This window comes from Pseudonaja textilis, chromosome Z, assembly GCF_049901715.1.
Source record: "Pseudonaja textilis isolate UNSWEBS1 chromosome Z, rPseTex1.2, whole genome shotgun sequence".
In the NCBI taxonomy this organism is placed as follows: domain Eukaryota; kingdom Metazoa; phylum Chordata; class Lepidosauria; order Squamata; family Elapidae; genus Pseudonaja; species Pseudonaja textilis.
In genome coordinates, this window is record NC_142008.1 from 43,014,630 (window position 1) to 43,032,886 (window position 18,257).

General features: G+C 35.2%; 1 protein-coding gene across 3 annotated transcripts in view; it reads left to right on the top strand.

The window, feature by feature from the left end:
* The window catches only part of KCNH8 (potassium voltage-gated channel subfamily H member 8), a 255,309-nt gene that overhangs the window by 145,143 nt on the left and 91,909 nt on the right, over window positions 1-18,257 (top strand). For all 3 annotated transcript variants that reach the window (XM_026708251.2, XM_087918078.1, XM_087918079.1), the window contains one exon: window positions 5,189-5,346. In XM_026708251.2, coding sequence (XP_026564036.1) covers window positions 5,189-5,346 — 158 coding nt within the window. The remainder of the gene's footprint in view (window positions 1-5,188; window positions 5,347-18,257) is intronic.

Below are 18,257 nucleotides of genomic sequence, written 5' to 3' on the forward strand. Positions count from 1 at the left end.
AGCCAATCAAGGACTACAGTATAAGTATTACCCTGATGAAATAGTTTTCACTTACCAAGAAATAGATGCTGTAAGGTAACTGTTGTATAGAGATATTTGCATACTCGTAATACCACATTCTGATTGGACAACCACTGCCACCTAGCAATTGGCGGTTTAACAACTGTTGCGATTGGTCCGCAAAACGGCAGGAAGTTTAAAACGATGCCATTGGCCGCAAGCTGCGAGCAGCCGCTATAAAAGAGGCTGCCGCGGCTCGAGTTTAGTTGAAGTTACTGACGCTTAATAAAGAGCTGAATTCAACTCCAGTCTCGAGTCCCTTTTGTTCCACAACAGAACAGTAATGATTATTATTAGCTTAATAAGAGCATGAATTGGTGCATCCTATCCCTTCCCTACTCCCCCCATCCAAAATCCATACTGGTGCACCAGCCAAAGCTGGAGAAAAGGTGCCTTGGTCATGTCATCTGCCTGTAGTTCAGAAGCTATAAGTTCCCCATTTTGCTCCTTAAGGGGGAGAACAATTCCAGTACAAAATAATACGAAGCCAGAACAATTAGCCATTCTATCTTGCTAGGATTTCAACATTAAGCTGTTTTATCTCAGGTCCTCAGAGCCTCCAAATACCAAGCAAGGATTTCCCATTCTACCTCCTAGCCAAATCTAGGATAAAGATATTTAGCTGGACATCAATTATCACCTTTAATTGTTTTACTTGCTTTTCATATAGATACAAAAGAAAAATCCAAGGTTCTTACCTTTCACACCACTAACCACAGCCACATACCTTAATATATTTTGGATTTCTTAGTTATATGATTGTTGGAAACTATCATAGGTTCCCAAGGAGTATGGTGTGAAAATAAATACCTAATGATATCCTTCAAACCATTTAGGCCTTTAATAACAATGAAAACTAACAACCTGAAGTGGGTGAGTAACTGAGAGTGAGGTTCTGAGAATGATATGACAAGATTTCTAGATAAACCAGTCAGAATGTGAACTGCTGCATTTTAATAGACACATTATTAAATGAGGTGTTTCCAAGGAACCACATGCAAAGCAACATTTATTTATACTTTGTTCATTTTGTGATGTCCTTTCCAAATAATAAATAAATTGAATGAATAATGAACGAATGAACTGGGGAAAACAATCAAAAATGTGAATTTTCTTCATGGCATTTTTCATGAATGTACCTTTTTTATCAGCTAAGTATAGATCCATTGTTGTGACAGGAATCAACCTACTGGCCTGACATTTTAGGTTGAGAATGTATGATTGGCCCAAAGCCATTCCAGCTGGCTTTCATGCCTAAGTGAGACTAGAACTCACAGTTTCCTGTTTTCTAACCTTGTGTGTTAACCATTAGTCCAAACCTGGCTTTTACTTGGAAAAATGTAAAGATTGATTAAAATTATGGACTAGTGAAATTACTTGGAAACAGGGGATCCTACCGCTTAACAACTGGTTCGGTGAGCGTGCGCTTTGTAGCACATGCACAGTATTTGCAAAACAACTTCTCCTGCAAGCAATCACTGTCTCCTGCTGACTCGTGGCACTCAGCTGTGCGGAGCAAAGCAACTAAGGTAAGAATAAAGAACAGCCTAGACCCAGGCGGGCAGGTGGGCCCAAATGAAGAAAAGAAGTTCTTCAGAGAGAACCAATTTGGTGTCAGCTGCTCTTCTGAGCTACCCGTTCTATAGAACTGGTCCGAACCAGTAGAATCTCACCCCTGCCTGGAAAATATCCATATTAGGAATACATACATACTTAAGTATACAAGGTTAAATGATCATATGAGAATTTCTTTTGAGAGGTATGAAAAAACACAGCTGATGCAAAACTGAACAAATTGAAAATGATAAACTGGATTCTGATGATCTACCTGAAAATTTGAAAATGACAGAAACCTAGAAACCCTGTGTTTTAGACTGAGAGTACCTGGTTTGAATTAAAGCAAAAAAAAAAAAAAGCAGTGTTTGGATTTAGGAGAAATAATACCAACAACTCCAATTTCTTGCAAAAGCCCAGAATTTTATATCTGCCAGAATTATATGATTAGTTTAAGGCAATATATGGCTCTTATCTTATAGGATATTAAAATATTGATACTTCTGTCATGATTTAAACTTTTATTTGATATGTTGTAACTTGGATTTATCAGTATTGTAGCAAAAAGCAATATCAGTATTGTAGCAAAAAGCAACTATGAACCTAATTATGGAATGTATAAATCATAGAAGTTAGCAAACTGTATATACTGATAATAGTTCCCTATTTTACAATATTTAAACTATTTTAGCTTTTTCAACTTTCCTATTCTGAATATAGCTTCAATATAATGTTAGAACATTACTTTGAGGATGATTATTCTATATCTATTAAACTTTTATTAAATAGTCCCTCTACTCTTTAGGAATGTTGAATTTTTTTCTTAGCAAAAATCAGATTTTTCAATTTATCAAAACTTGAAAGCCAATGGGTTTGTCTACTTTAATTTTGCTGCAGCTATGCTTTTCAATCCAACAGGTGTTTGGAAATTTATAATGGCATAGTCATATAAGAAGCATTGGGAGTTTATGTTCTGCTAAAAAAAGTATATGAAAATTCTATCACAGGTTCACACATCTAAATAATCGGGGTCAGTTCCACTCAAGAAGCATGTGGAATGCTGTTCAGAATCAGCTGGTGCAATTAGCCTTAAAGTAGATGAATGCTATTCAACTGTTTTTTATACTGGTGGAGAACACTTAGTAGCTTTAAAATATTGGCTCAAATTCATTATGAGGCACAAACTGGAATTTATATGAAGAAGAAATCTCTAGAAACTAGGAAACAAAATTTTTGCAGTCACTTTTAGCTGTTCCCAATGGAATTCCAAATGCTCACAGTCAGAGACTGGGAGATGACAACAATATACAAACTTCATTGCAATTATTTCCAATTGGACTGATCCCCTTAGTTTAATAAATTTCTCCTGGAAACAAACAATGCACATATGTTAGTTCTTTTTCAAAAGGCAACTGGATTTTCTGGTTTTTCTTTAAAGATATTTCACTTCTCATCCAAGAAGCTTCTTCAACTCTGATTGGACAGTGGGGCATCGAAAAATTTACACCCCTTGCAGACAGCTGGTCATTTGCATTTTTAGTGCATTCTTTTAGTGAGGAAGATCTTCAGTCAACATAACATACATGTACTCTTTAAACCCAAGAATACATTAAGGCAGAAGCTTGTCCATCCCAAGGATAAAACATCCAGACACAAATGGAGCAACATGGTATGCACAGTACAATACAGTATAATGCAGTGAGCCATTTGCAGATCTGCACATTGGAGAAACAACCATTTCATAAATGCATGGCACAACATAGGAGATCAAACCCATCAGGATTCAGCAGTCCATTTGCATTTAAAAGACAAAGGCCACTCTTTCAGAGACAGTTCAAAAGTCCACATTTTGATTGCTGGTTTGAAAGAGGAGTCAAAGGGGCCCATCTATGTCAAAATTGAACAGCCCTCTCTCACTAGAGAGGGATACGGCATCATATATCTCCAGGCTACAACACAGTCCTTTCAACACTTCCAAGAAGGTCCCATACCCATTGCATTATTGACCCTGACAAGTGACCCTGACAACAAAGATAAATCTCCAGGTGGCCTTTATGATTTAGTTAAAAAAATGCAGATGACCAGCTATCTGCCAGGAGTATAAATGCTCTATTCCCCACCATCTAGTCCAAGCTAAAGAAGTTTCTTGGATATCTTCAAAGAAAAATCAAAAAGTCTAGTTGCCTTTTGAAAAAGCACCTTTGGGACAAATATCTAAATGTTCTAAATCTCAGTAACAGAAGCTGTGAAATGTAACAATTGCTTTTTATTTTTATCTTAATCCATAAGGTTTGTTTTAGAGATGGAACTCAATCTAGAAATTCATTTAAAGAAAAATATATAGAATGGCCAGATATGCTTTTCAAGCCATAAAGTATCCTCTGGTCATTATAACCTTGAATGATTGTTAAATTGAGGACTACCTGTACTCCAGAGATCTTCTCTTTCCCAGTAGTATTGTTGTTGCTCTCTTATCTATGTCTTGTCTTTGCTGACAATCTAACTTCTAGACACAGAGTGTGTATTTGTTTTTCTTTAATATTCTAACTTGGCACTTGAATTTTTACATTTTCCTGTTTCTCTCCAACATGAATGTGATCATAGCACGGTGCAAGTTGAAACTGTCTTTATGAGTTAGAATAAAGTTGAAGTAATGTGTGCATTGGATCAGTGGTGGTATTCTACTGGTTCGGCCCAGTTCTGCAGAGCTGATAGCAGTGATGAGCAGCGGAGACCGAACTGGTTCTCTCTGCTGCTCTGCTGTTTGGCCCACCCTCCCATCCAGGCTCCCATACTCACCTTTATTCTCTGAATTTGAAGTGCAGCTGCTTTGCGCAGCACAGAGGAATGTTGCGTGGCAGCTGCTGAAGTGACCAGGATCGTGCAGGCTTGCAGGAGGTGTTAGAATGCCTCTGCGCCTGCTCTAATGCCTCTGTGCCTGAGTAAAGTGCACATTTGGCACACACGTGCACACAAAGTGCGTGCACGCACACAAAGCACGCCCACCAAGCCACACCCACTGAACCAGTGGTAAAAATATTCGAATCCCACCACTGCATTGGATGTATGTAATGTATGCATGGTCACAAAATTATTCAGATAGATACAGATATATTATTATTTAAACTGGTTAAGTGAAATGTATTGAGGAAAAAGAAGGTGAAATTGGTTTAGTGATATAGCCTATGTTTTCAAGTAATACACTGAGCATTTTTAGATTCACATGTGGTTTTAATCTTGTAGTATATTTCTAACTGTTTATATTCTATATTTAGCAAGATGGGCAGTTAAGTGTACAGCATAAAATTATGAAATGGCATCATACTGGGAAAGCTACAACAGTCACTCAATGCTAAAATGGGGAAGAAACTAGGAAATACCAATAATGGTATTTGGTGGACAAAGTTATAGCACTGGCAAAAAGCATGAATTTGTTTCCATTAAAATGTCCTCTTAATTATAGATGACTGATTTAAATGAAAACTAAAAAGACAATATGAAAGTACACACTATTATTTTTTACGTCTTGGAATCCTTTGGAATTTCTAATACTATTTTTCTCTTTGTCAAGCAGATATTATTTTAAATTTCCGAACTACATACGTCAGCAAGTCTGGCCAAGTAATATTTGAAGCAAGATCTATTTGTATCCACTATGTGACTACCTGGTTTATTATTGATTTAATAGCTGCACTTCCTTTTGATCTTCTTTATGCTTTTAATGTCAATGTGGTAAGTATAGCCTTCTGAAACTACTAAAATAACTATTATAGTATTCAGTTCAAGAAATCCTTTTTGTGAATGAATGAATGAATGAATGTATTACTCTATGCAGGCAAATAAAAAGTGCACAGACTGAACTGGGTGCACATGTGCATATTGTTTATTAAATGCTGGTATTTTTCTGTTCCAGATAAAATACTAGAGTTATGTGTTCCCTATGAAATATTCAATAAACAATTGGGGGAATAACACAGTGAAAGTAAAGTTAAAGGCATCCAAATAGAAAGATAAAAACACTGGAAGCTTTGAGTAAGGTATACAGATAGTTCTTAACTTATGAATGTAATTCAGCCCAAAAATGTAGTCATAAATTGTGTTCATTTACAATTTTACAACCTTTTTTCCTGGTTATTTACTTCTTAAATGAATACCATGGCAAACCAATTGTCCATAATAGGAGGTTTTTTTATTGGAAACCAGCAAAAAAATATTTCTAGCAAAAATTATCATAATTATAGGCCTATGACTGCAGGATGCTTCAAATGTTTGTAAATGTTGCTGTTGCTGTTTAATCAAAATACAATCACATGACTGCAAGGGGAGTGCAGCCATCAAAACTTCAAATCTGGGTCAGAGGTTCTGCCATTAACTTTGCCTAATCATCAGGTCATAAATCAAGGACTGCCTATATCTAATTGATACTTTACACTTTTAAGCATCATGCAAACCTAAAGTACTTTTGATGGATTGAACTAAACATTCATATATGTATGTTGAATTATTTAATAGTGGAAATAATTTATTTTCTTACATTAAAATAAAAAACAGGAATGCTTATGGTATCTACTTTTCTGTGAACTAGAGAAATTTATTTTCCTTAATAATTTAGTCCCTGCCCACAATAGTCTCACTATCTTGTCATAATTTGACTGCAAAGGCAACAGGGACAAACACACATTCAGACTTGTGAGATTCTGTTGACGTAATCTTACAATAAAATAGAGTTAGTTCATCTGGGCCTCCAAATTTAGTTCATCTGGGCCTCCAACATTTCTCCCCTGTTGCCTGTCTAGCTCAGAAATTAGAAGGGTCCTTTCTGAGACTTTTGCCACTCCATTCTTTTTACAGCCTAATCTTATCTTATTGTGGCTCTTTCCCTTGTCTTCCATATTATTTCCACTTCCATTACAACAGGTGGCTACAGCGGCAAGAAATTTCAACCAGTTTACAGTCTTTTGACGATGCCCACACTGTCAGAATTTCATCTTTCTGGCATGCAGGAGAGGATTTAAATCCATCTTTAAACTGGTTCCCACTCACCAATGTTCAGAAAATCAATAAGATGCATTTATTTTGTCAGGCTTTTAATTGCTTAATAACTTCAGTCAGAGAAGCAGCAGCACCTAATTACCTCAACTGATCTCAGAAAAGTTAAGCAGTATAGGATTTTTTGATTGTAGCCGCCAGAAAATCCCAGAGCCATTTATTGGTTTAGGAAGTTAAAAAGCAAAGGAAGCAACAGAAAACTATTTATTTATTGATGCTAGGAAAACTATTTGTGTACTCACTAAGAACTGAGATTAACACATGCGGCTGCACTTTAAGTATCCACTCATATCTTAATTTTAATCACTCTGTATGTTCGTGTGTGTATTTATGTATGTGTATATAAATTTTTACTGAAGTTATACATTTCTTTTTTTCCTTATGGCTCAGCAAGGTGGCAAAGTCAAGCCAACCTCAAGAGATCTGAAAATGTTAATTAGTGCTTGATATTATTTGTAAGAAAAAGTTAAGCACTTGCTTAATATTTGGATGTGAGAGTAATTCAATGATTTAACTAGATTGCGATACTGATGTGGTGGAAGGAGGGGAGACATAGATCCTGGAATATAAGGCAATGATAAAATATTTCTTTATAAATGCCAAGAAAATTCTATGTTTCCATGTAATCACCAGGAGTTAAGTTCAGTTCAAAATAATCTTTACTTAATTTGATTGAGTATAGGCTAAAGTCACTCAAAAAACTTTCATGCCTAAAACAGGACTAGAATTTACAGTATCCTAATTTCTATCCTAGCACCTTTAACTACTTGATTAAGTAAAATTGCCTGTTCAAGAATGGATAAGTTACATATTTCAAAAAGCCAAGATATAATGTCTAAAATAAATTTATTCCCAATTTCTCAGTATAATCTTTCGCTGATTTTTTATAATAAAGATTTGACTGATCAATATAATTATTTTGGTCATCGTAATTCCTCATGGATAATCTGATTTGAGAGTTTGAGCATATAATTTAAAGCATATAATTTAGAGCATATAATTTATTTCATAAATAACTTTACATCTGGAGATTTCCCTATGAATTTAATTGTGTATATTAAACTACTATTCCAGTATTTTAATGTCAATAGAACTCTATAATATAGATCAATGAACTCTCAATGGTTTTGTCTCTCCAGCAGGGATAATCTGATGCCCATCATTTTCAGTATATTTTTAGAGTCCACTACCTCTAAATACAATTTTTGATTCATCAATTTTAAATCTGCTAATCTGCTGGTTCCATTTTAGTACTTTTAAGGATTCATATCTATTCATGGGACATAACCAGAGATTCTGTTTTTAGTTAATATTAGATATATTCATGTCATAATTTTAAAATGTTTTGTAATTTTTGATAAAGATTATTGTAGGACAAATTTCTGTCAAGTTTTCTTTCAAACAAGAAACCATCTCAATGTCTCAAAAGTCACTAACATATCTGACCTATATTGAGCTATTAAAACATGCTTAATCTGAAATACTATCAAACACAAATTTGAAGTTGGGAAAAATTCTCAAATAATAATTAATAATTACATAATAACTTTTAAAGTACCCATAGTTCTGGAGAACTGGTAGCAGAAATTTTGAAGTGTTCAGAGATGGAGATGCTGGAGATTTTATGGTATCCTTCCCCTGCCACACCTACCAAGCCACACCCATAGAACTGGTAGTAAAAAAAATTGAATCCCACCACTGTCTTGGTTCCTCATGCAAAACCAAAGAACCTTGTTTCATCTTCTTTTTGGAAGAACAGGAGAGGAAATCTGTCTCACCTCAGGGAGAAAAAATACAGTATATTCCACCGAGTTAAGGCAACAACAGAAAAAGCGCTCTTCCTAAATATTAATGTTTCAGTTTGAAAACACCATTTGTACCACAATGAGCCCCAAAGATTTCTCTCTTCCTGCACTCATAGCAATAAACACCTGTATGTTGATCCAGGAACTGTGATACATGGATCTTGTTTCCATGTATTTAAAAAAATTTGGGGAACATGAAGCCCATGTATGTAATATACAATAATACAATTCAACTCTTTATATAATTGTTTTATTATGTTGGAAGGAAGAAAACAAGATTTATACCATATGATTTTACAATATAAGAATACTTTCCAAATATTATACTTCCCTGTAAAGTTAAACAGAGAAACAAAGTATTTATCCAAAGTTGCTAAACCTCACCAGGATGTGGTAAAAAATTATATTCATACCTTGTTTTATCAGTAATACCAAAATAATGTCCAAAGATTGCCTTATTTTAAAAGCAAATATTCAAGAAAAGAAAAGTCAATAGCAAGAAAATTTGCCAAGTGCCACACTGTAACTCAAACTAGTTCAAGATTATTTAATCTGGTCACAACCAGATTTATTACTATTACAAATAATAAATCTCAGATCAATGGAAAAAATCCATTGGAGAACTAAATATAATTATCACTTTCTTTTAAAATATATTCCAAACCAAATCAAATTCCTTTTCGAGGCAATGAGATTCAAGTATAATGTCCAAACCCAGACTTGAGAGGGATACATAAGAAAATGTCTGCCACCACCAAGCCTATAAGATAGTTAGAATCTTACTATCCACATAATTAATTAAATAGGCCTACAACTAAGACAAGATTTAGGATCTTTCTTTGATTTTTAAAAAGCAGCCTTATGTAAATTTTATAAAATGATGGATGTCCTTTACCGGTCTTCAAGGATTAATCATGTATCTCCAAAATGTTCAAAAACTTTGTACAATTCCAGCCAAAGAGTTTTACCACTTTGCTACCCTGTATCAAATCAAATATTTCCAGAAGGGACAATATTATTTACCACAAAAGTTGGAAACTCCCTCAGTCAGTGATGCATTTTCCTGCAACAATTGTTAATATAGAATTTCCCTTTCAAGAGCTACACAGTTTGGATCAGGTCATAAAGGGTAACAGCCCCCTGTTGTGGGGGGGGAGCTAAAGAGGATTCTTGCTCCATGAGGTCATATTATCAACATTATTATTCTCCCCTCCTGTTTTCATCTGAAGAACACAATTACATTTTTATGAATATTGAGAGTTAGAAAAGTCATGCAGTGTAGGAAGCAGCTTTTTAGAACATAACTTCATTTAATGATTTCTATAAAATTCTATTCCATTCTTTCATTTTATTGTAAATTTTTCATGTTGTGAGCTGCGCAGAATCATTGAGAACCAGTGGCATACAAATTTAACAATTATTATTGTTGCATATTGTTATATCATATGCCTTGTAAGCAGATTTGCGTGTCTTTTAAAAGTATTTATGTTGGGACCCAGTGGGAGACAGAGAAACTATTCATTGCTTTTACCCATTTTCATTCAGTGCTCTCTTTATTACAGTTAAAGCAAGGTTTCCCAGATTATAAGTCTGCCTCTTATAGTAAGGTACAGAGAATCTAAGGGAGATCCAGGGAAGAATCTTTTAGTTGTACATGTACAATTAAAAATTATTGTAAACAAAGTTTACAATAAATCCACTTGTACTAAATTTTCATTGGCCCTAGCTTATGTGAGTTGGAAGAAAAGTTTCCAATTGCACCTCCTTGAGTACGGGTTCCCAGCAGGGGTGTGTAATGAGTTCATTACTGTTCACCTTGATGACCCATGATTGCTGTGCCAAGTCTGCTACGAATCATATTGTGAAGTATATGGATGACACAGCAATGCTGGAGCTTATCAAGGATGAAATGGGAGATTCATATAGGCAGGAGGTGAAGGCTTTGATGGACTGGTGCAGTAAAATAACCTGGTTTTGAATGTTAACAAAACAAAAGAGATCATTGTTGATTTTAGAAAGAGCCAGCATAGTCATACTCCACTCTGTATCAAGGCTGCAGCTGTGGAGGTAGTCGATAGTATTAAATATCTGGGGGTGCAGATAACCAGTGGAGGGATTCAGCCAGTTCGCACTACTTCGGGAGAACTGTTTGTTAACTTTTTGAGCAGTTCAGCAAACCGGTTGTTGAAAGAAATGTCCTTCCAAAAGCCTTTTCTTTTTCTCACTTTACAGGGCTAATTCTGTCAGAAGAATGTTTCATTCAAACATTCTAGTGTGTTTCTAGCCTAATCCTGCTTATCTTTAAGTGTTTTCAGAAATGGCCTCTCTGTTTAAGCCTTGTTACATTGTAACAAGTTGGTGCCTGGCAGTATGCCCAGACTAGCTGGAGCCGCTTCTCTGGAAAGCTTTGATTTTTTTAAAGGGGAAGTCTTGTTTTAAGCTTTTTACATTGCTTTAGTAGTTCCTGGCACTGTCCTTTTGGGGTGTACTTCCAAGAGGCAGGATAGGCAGGCTTGGCACTCTGTCTGATTTTTTTATTGCCTTTCTGGGGACATGAGATCATTCCTTAAATCTGGATGATTTTCTTGGGATATTTTGTTAGATGAGTGAGACCAACTGATATCTTTTAAGAGGTGCAAATGGATCTAAAGATTGCTTCTCCTAGGTGGAAAAGGTCTCTCTCAGAAATCTCTTGTCTATGGGTATTCTTCAGTCATCCAGGTCATGGTTATTCCAAAGATGCTTTTTTAAAGAGCATTGGAAGAAATGTCCACCTGGTTCAGTTCCAAATGGGGAGAAAGACAGTAGAAACATGGAAGCTGATTGGAAAGATGGTTGATTGATGAACAGGATCACATGGGTTTGAAGTCCTGGGCAGTTCACCAATTGGTTTGATGAATACATGGATTTTTATACAGTTTGTTCTATAGCATTTTGTAATTTAGAGGCTTGTTTTGTGTATTTTGTTATTTGATTTTAATTAGTTTGCTTCACGAAGGCTGGCAATGAGTTGTACTTTTTAATCTTGTTTAATAAATGTAATTAATCCTAGATGCTGGATTCCTTGGGGTTATAATCCTGTCTTGAATGGATTATCAAATCTGCATTTTTAAAAGGTGACCTCCTCAGTTTCTTTGGGGCTATAAGAAAGACTGAGTCTATTTTCTGCCTTTTAAGAGCATAGAGAAATATGCTCTTAAAAGACAGAAAACAGACTCAGTCTCTATTGTTTCTCTATTTCTCATTTAAGGAAATATAATTTACTGCATTTTTAACATTTCTCAAAATATTTCATTCTTTGTGTGCAGGGTTGCTAACTTTCTACAAGAGGCAACTGGACTTTCTTGGTTTCAAGAAAGTCTAGTTGCCTCTTGAAAAACAAGAGTCTCGGAGAGTGGCAGGACAGGAGAACGGAGGTGAAGAAGTCTGGTGCAGGCTTCAACACCTTTTCAAGGCCAGGAGCGATCCCCCAGGGATACATGAACCCCGGAGAGGTTCGTGTCAACGTGGAGATCCTCGAGCTGCAGAGGGGGAAGGCAACTCCCGACAGTGAAGAGGGAAGCTCCTGGCTCGGCGCTAAAGAGTAAGCTGTCATTTTATGGCGGCTTCCAATCCGGTCTGCCACTTGAGTGAATAAGCAAAGCAGTGACAGCCTGCGTAGATCGAGTAACAGGAACAGAGAAATGGTTTATATCTTGGATTCTTTGAAGTCTGAAGGGTAGAATGACAGAAGAATGATAGCATAAATTCTTCCTCTCCTGGTTGTGATAAGCACCTCTTGGAAGTCAGGCGGAGAGCGGCCAGAAAAGCAATTGGGAAAACTTTATCCTGTGAGGGGGAAGCTTTGGGGAAAGACGGAGATTGCTAAAACCTGAGATTGGAGATCCGGAACTGGTCTGAGCACAACATGACTATTACATCTACTTAATATTGGGGAGAAGATAAATTGAGCATTATATTGGACTTTGGAAGATTTGTATGTGGATTTAAAAGTTGGAAAGCAAAGAAAGAAGCAGCAGCAAGAGGAAGAAGCCAGAGGCGTAACAGGACGCTGGGAAAGACGGTTTTGGGACTGCAGATTAGTCAGCACATTTCACCATTTGCTGATTGGAAGGCTGAAAAGAAACCTCTAGCTGGAAGATGGAACTTTAGCTCACCCAATTTGCTCTCTTTATTACGTGGTATTATTTAAGTTTACTAAGTTGGCACTATTTTCTTTAAGATGACTTCCTTGTTGTTGTTTGTTTGTTGATTTTCTGAAGCTGTGGTAATCTCTCTTCTACCCCTTCTCTTATTATCTTGCCCTTACCTCCCTATTGTATCTCCTAAATACTTTACATAATTTTACTTACTGGGGAGGGGAGAGGAGGATACACTATTATCAAAGAGTTAAGAATTTACTGTTGTAAGTATTAATAGTAAAAGGGATAAACTTTGTTGATATAATCTATTTATAAATTATTTAGACTACTTACGACATTTAAGATTAATTCCTTAAAGTGTTAATTGATGTACTATTGTTGACCAATTTTCTTATTACATTGACTAGAATATTATTGCAGATCTCTATTTATGATATAGGGGAAAAGACTGTGGAGTGAGATATAAAATTGAAATACGTGAATAGTTTTTCATAATAGGACCCAAATACTGAATGGTGATTTGGGATAATATATTTAAAATTGTGCATCAACAAAAACAAATACTTAGAGAGATGACATCCACAACAACTATGGCCTTAAAAACAGGAAAGAAGGCTATCCCGACCCTATCGACCACGCTTGACAGCCACCCCACCAACATCTCAAAAACTATCGAGGAGTCTTTATAGGAAAAACAGCCCAATGTCCCCAATATTAATATACAAACTTCCATATTAGCTTTGCAGGAAGCTATATCTCAAAATGCAAGAAATGATGATTAAAAATCACAAGGAAATAGAGCAGATATAAGGTTATAATTGAAAGATGAGATGGGGAAACTGAAGGCTGAAATGAAAGCGGATATAGCGAAGGTGGAGGGTAAGATAGGGTCTCTACAGCAGGCCATGGAGAGAAACGAAGTGAAGATAAAAGATATAGAGAGTAGAACAACACGCATGGAGACTAACTTTGAAAGGATGGATGAGGAATTTTAAAATGTACTTAGAGAAACGGAAGACTCTCTGGTCCACCTCGAGATGGACAAAGCAATGGCGTATTTAAGATTCCAGAATGTGGCGGAAGCCAAAATGAAGAATTGGAACATTTGATGGCAGAAATATTGGCTGAATGGCTAGGAAAGGAAAAAGATGATCTAATTAAAGAGTTTGATGAGGTATATAGGGTTAGCACAAGCTACGCCAGGCGTAACAACTGTCCAAGAGAAATTCATATCCGCTTCTCTAGGAGATGTCTGAGGGATTTAATTTTGAAAATGTCTAGGAGGAAACAATATCATATAAAGGCAGAGAAATTAGGATTTTAAAACAAATTCCAAAGAGAGTGAGGATGATAAGACAAGATTATAAATTTTTAGCTAATGATTTAAATAAAGAAGGAATCCATTTTAAATGGTTAATCCCGGAAGGGATGTTAATTACATGGAAAGAGAGGAAAATCAAAATAGAATCAATAGAACAGGCCCAAGTTTTTCATCAACAGCTCACACAGATAAGAATAGTCAACCCACCAAAGAAGAACCTAAAACAAGACCACAGGAGGTCCGATATTATCACAGAACCCAAAAGGAACGACTTTCTCCAATTTCAGGAAGTGATAATCCACAACATGGGAGAGAAGAGCAAATTCCACAACAACAACAACAAAAGAGAACCGAATCAGATTACTAGGCAAAAATCTAAGCAGAAGTAGATAAATGGTGGAGGGAAGAAGTTGCTCTCTACATCAATATAAACGGATTAAATTCATTATTAAAAAGAAAAAGGATATTCTCAAAACTTATTCAACATAACGCAGATATAATATGTCTTCAAGAGACACATATTTGAAAAGAATGACGAAAGACATCTAATTTGTCCAAAATTAGGTAAACTTTTACAGGCACCGCCGACCAACACAAGAAAAAAGGAATTGCAATTTATGTAAAACAAGATGTAAAGGCAGAATTAATCTGGTCGGATCCTGAAGGAAGAACCTGGTTATACAAGTTTGGATAAACCACATCACATTTTTACTTGTAGCAATCTATGCCCCAAATGATGACCAGGGGAAATTTTTTAAACACCTTCACCAAAAAATAGTAGGCTTTGAAAGAAACATTTGCTTGATTGGCGATTTTAACTCATTGCAGACTACCAGAAAGACCATAGTAATATGGGGAAAAACAAGAAGGGGGAAAAGGAACTCTCATGCATGTAAGGAAATGTTGAGAGAGTTAAATTTAAAAGATCTATGGAGGAACAGAATCTTGAAGGAAAACAATTTATATTATTCTAACCACATAAGACTTGGACCAGAATAGATATGGCTTGGATGGATTTGGACTTGGCTAATGAAATAAAAGAAATCAAAATTCTCCCACCAATGAATGGGCTGATCATAACCCAATACAGCTAATTTGGAGGGATAGGAGACGAATAAAAAAAGATGGACACTAAATAACCAAATTGTAAACGAAGAAGAGTATATTAATAAACTGAAAGAGGAGCTAATCTATTTTCTAAAAGATAATAATAATGAAACAACTTCAAAACAGAACATTTGGGATAACTATGAAAGCATTTATAAGAGGCACAACAATTTCTATATAATGCTATGAGAAACAAGAGAATTTATGCCCAACAAAACGCGTTACAATCACAACAAATCCAAGACTTAGAAACACAATTACAAAAAACCCCTAAGACCCAAGGACTACAAAAATCAGTTAATACTAGCCAAACATAAGCTGAATTAATTGAACAAGATAAAATAGAAGTTAGCTTGAGAAGGTCCAAACAAAATTATTTTGAACACGCCAATAAACCAGGAAGATGGCTATCTTATAAACTTAAAAAAGAAAAAGAAAAGAGATTGATACACCAATTAATAGACGAGAAAGGCATCCCACAACATGAGATTGAGAAGAAAAAGGATATTATATTAATCATTTCCAAAGATTATATAAAAAGAAGAAATCAATGAGGATAAAATAAGAACTTATCTGGAGAATACGAATGATAAAACAATAGGGAAGGAGATAAAGAATTACTAAATAAGGATATTACATGGTCTGAGTTAAAATCTGCAATGGAAAATCAATGTAATAATAAATCCCCTGGTCCAGATGGGATTCCAGTAGAATTGTATAAAGCCACAATAGATTTAGTAGGGCCTCCTGATGCTGGAAGTGTTTAACCAAGTACTTTCGGCTGCCAAAATGCCAGATGCGCTCATGGAGGAGGGGCGATTGATTGCGTTAATTCGAAGGAGGATGTGGATGTCAGATATATATCAACAATTATAGACCAATCTCACTTTTAAATGCCGATTATAAATTATTTACCTCAATTATTGCGAATAGAGTAAAACAAGTTTTTAAATTTATACATTCGCATGAAGACCAAAATGGTTTCCTTCCATTCACCAAATTAAAATACAATTTAAGAACCGTTATTGACGTCTTAGAATATTTATGAAGCTCATCCAGAGAAACAATTTACACTCTTGTTTCTAGATGCGAGAAAGCATTCGATAACTTACATTGGCACTTTTTAATACAAAAAATCTATATAACATGAATCTGGGCACTAAATTCGAGAATATTATCACAACAATTTACAATACCCAACAAGCCAATATACTAATTAATGAGTGAATTAAACAGGCCCACTAAGCATTGAAAAAGAAGGCGTTAGACAGGGTTGCCCTCTCACACCCTCTTATTTATATTTGCTTTAGAATCATTGTTAACGCAGCGGATAAGACAAAATCCTGAAAATCCAAGGGGTTAGGAGTCAAGGCAGAGGAATATAAATTACAAGCGTTTGCAGACATTATATGGTTTTCTTCCTAGAGGATCCCATGGAAAGGACATAATCTAATAAAAGAACTAGAACAATATGGTTCAGTAGCAGGATTAAAGATCAACAGAAATAAGATGAAATTACTGACTAAAAATCTAACAGAGAACCAGAGGAAAGAATTAGAAAAACCATGAGGATACAGGCAACAAAAAGGTCAAATATTTAGGCATATGGTTAACACCACATAGTAAATCACTCAAAGAGAATAATTATGATAAACTGTTACAGCAAATTAAGAAAAGATCTAGAATCTTGGAATAAGTTGCAGCTTTCTTTACTGGGCAGGATTTTACAATCAAAATGAACATTTTACAAAACTCCTTTACTTATTCCAGACAATCCTAATAAAATTATCAAAAATTTTTGATGATATAAATAATGTAACTCTTAAATTTATTTGGCAAGGGAAAAAGCTAGAATCAGTATTAAGGCCTTACAAGATGCAAAGTAGAGGTGGGTTAAGCAGCTTCCAAACTGGGAATTATATTATTGGGCAGCCAACTTACTATGGTTAAAAGACTGGGTCAATTTACGGAATAAAAGAACTCTAGCCTTGGAAGGGCACGACCTTCAGAGAGGATGGCACGCATTTCTATGGGATGTGGGGAAAACTAAACGAGGCGCATTTTCATAGACATCTTATTAGAGATTCACTATTAACTAATTGGAAAAAATATGTAAAAACATTATTTAAAAATTCGATTTGGCTTTCAACAATGGAGGCAATGGTTCATCCCAACAATTTGGATATAACAAAAACGACTAAATATAAAGATTTATTAGATCCTTTAGGAAAATTAAGAACTCGACAGGACTTACAGGAACAGGGATTTAAAATTGATCAGTGGTTATATATACAAATCCATAGTAGATACAAACAAGATATCAAAGAGTTTGGAATCTATAGCAAATTACAACACTTAGATAAAATCTTAATAGGATCAAATAAAAAGAATATCTCTAAATTTTATAAATATCTATTGGAGGTAGAATTAGAGCAAGAGATAGTGAAAGGAAACATGATAATGTGGAGTAGGAATATTGGAAGAAGCATTACATTAACAGAATGGGAAAAGATCTGGAATAGAATCATTAAGATTACGAAATCTGCGGCGTACAAAGAAAATATGTATAAAATGTTATATAGATGGCACTTACCCCCTTCGAGGTTAGCGAAAATGAACCCAAACTCTAGTCCAAAATGTTGGAATGTAAAAACATAGAGGGAACCTACTTTCATATGTGGTGGACCTGTAAAGAAGCCCAGAAATACTGGCAAAAAAATTAGAAAATGGCTGGTGGAGATAACCAAAGATCAAACTGAATATAAACCAGAGTTCTTCCTACTAGGGATTTCTGATAAACATTTTCCTAAAAAGACGAAATATATAATAATTCATATTCTAACTGCCAGATTAGCATTTGCTCAGTGCTGGAAATCATCCCGTTTACCTACAGATCAATTGGTCATTCAGAAAATATGTGACTGCGCAGAAATGGACAATTTAACCATAGCTCTTAAAAATAAAGAATCTTTAGCATTTGATAATAATTGGAATGCATGGTATAATTGGTTATATCAGAGATAAACTGTTCAATGAGCATAAATAAGCATAAATATCCATAAATAGCGATAAGATGTGTATATTTAAAGTAAGAGAAGAATTGGAGAATTGGATCTTGTAGACTGTCAAAAAGAATATTTGTCTGGTTTTAACGTATTTTCTTTTTTCTTCCGTTTCTTTGTTTTGTTTTGTTTTCTCTCGTTTATACTCCTTTTCTCC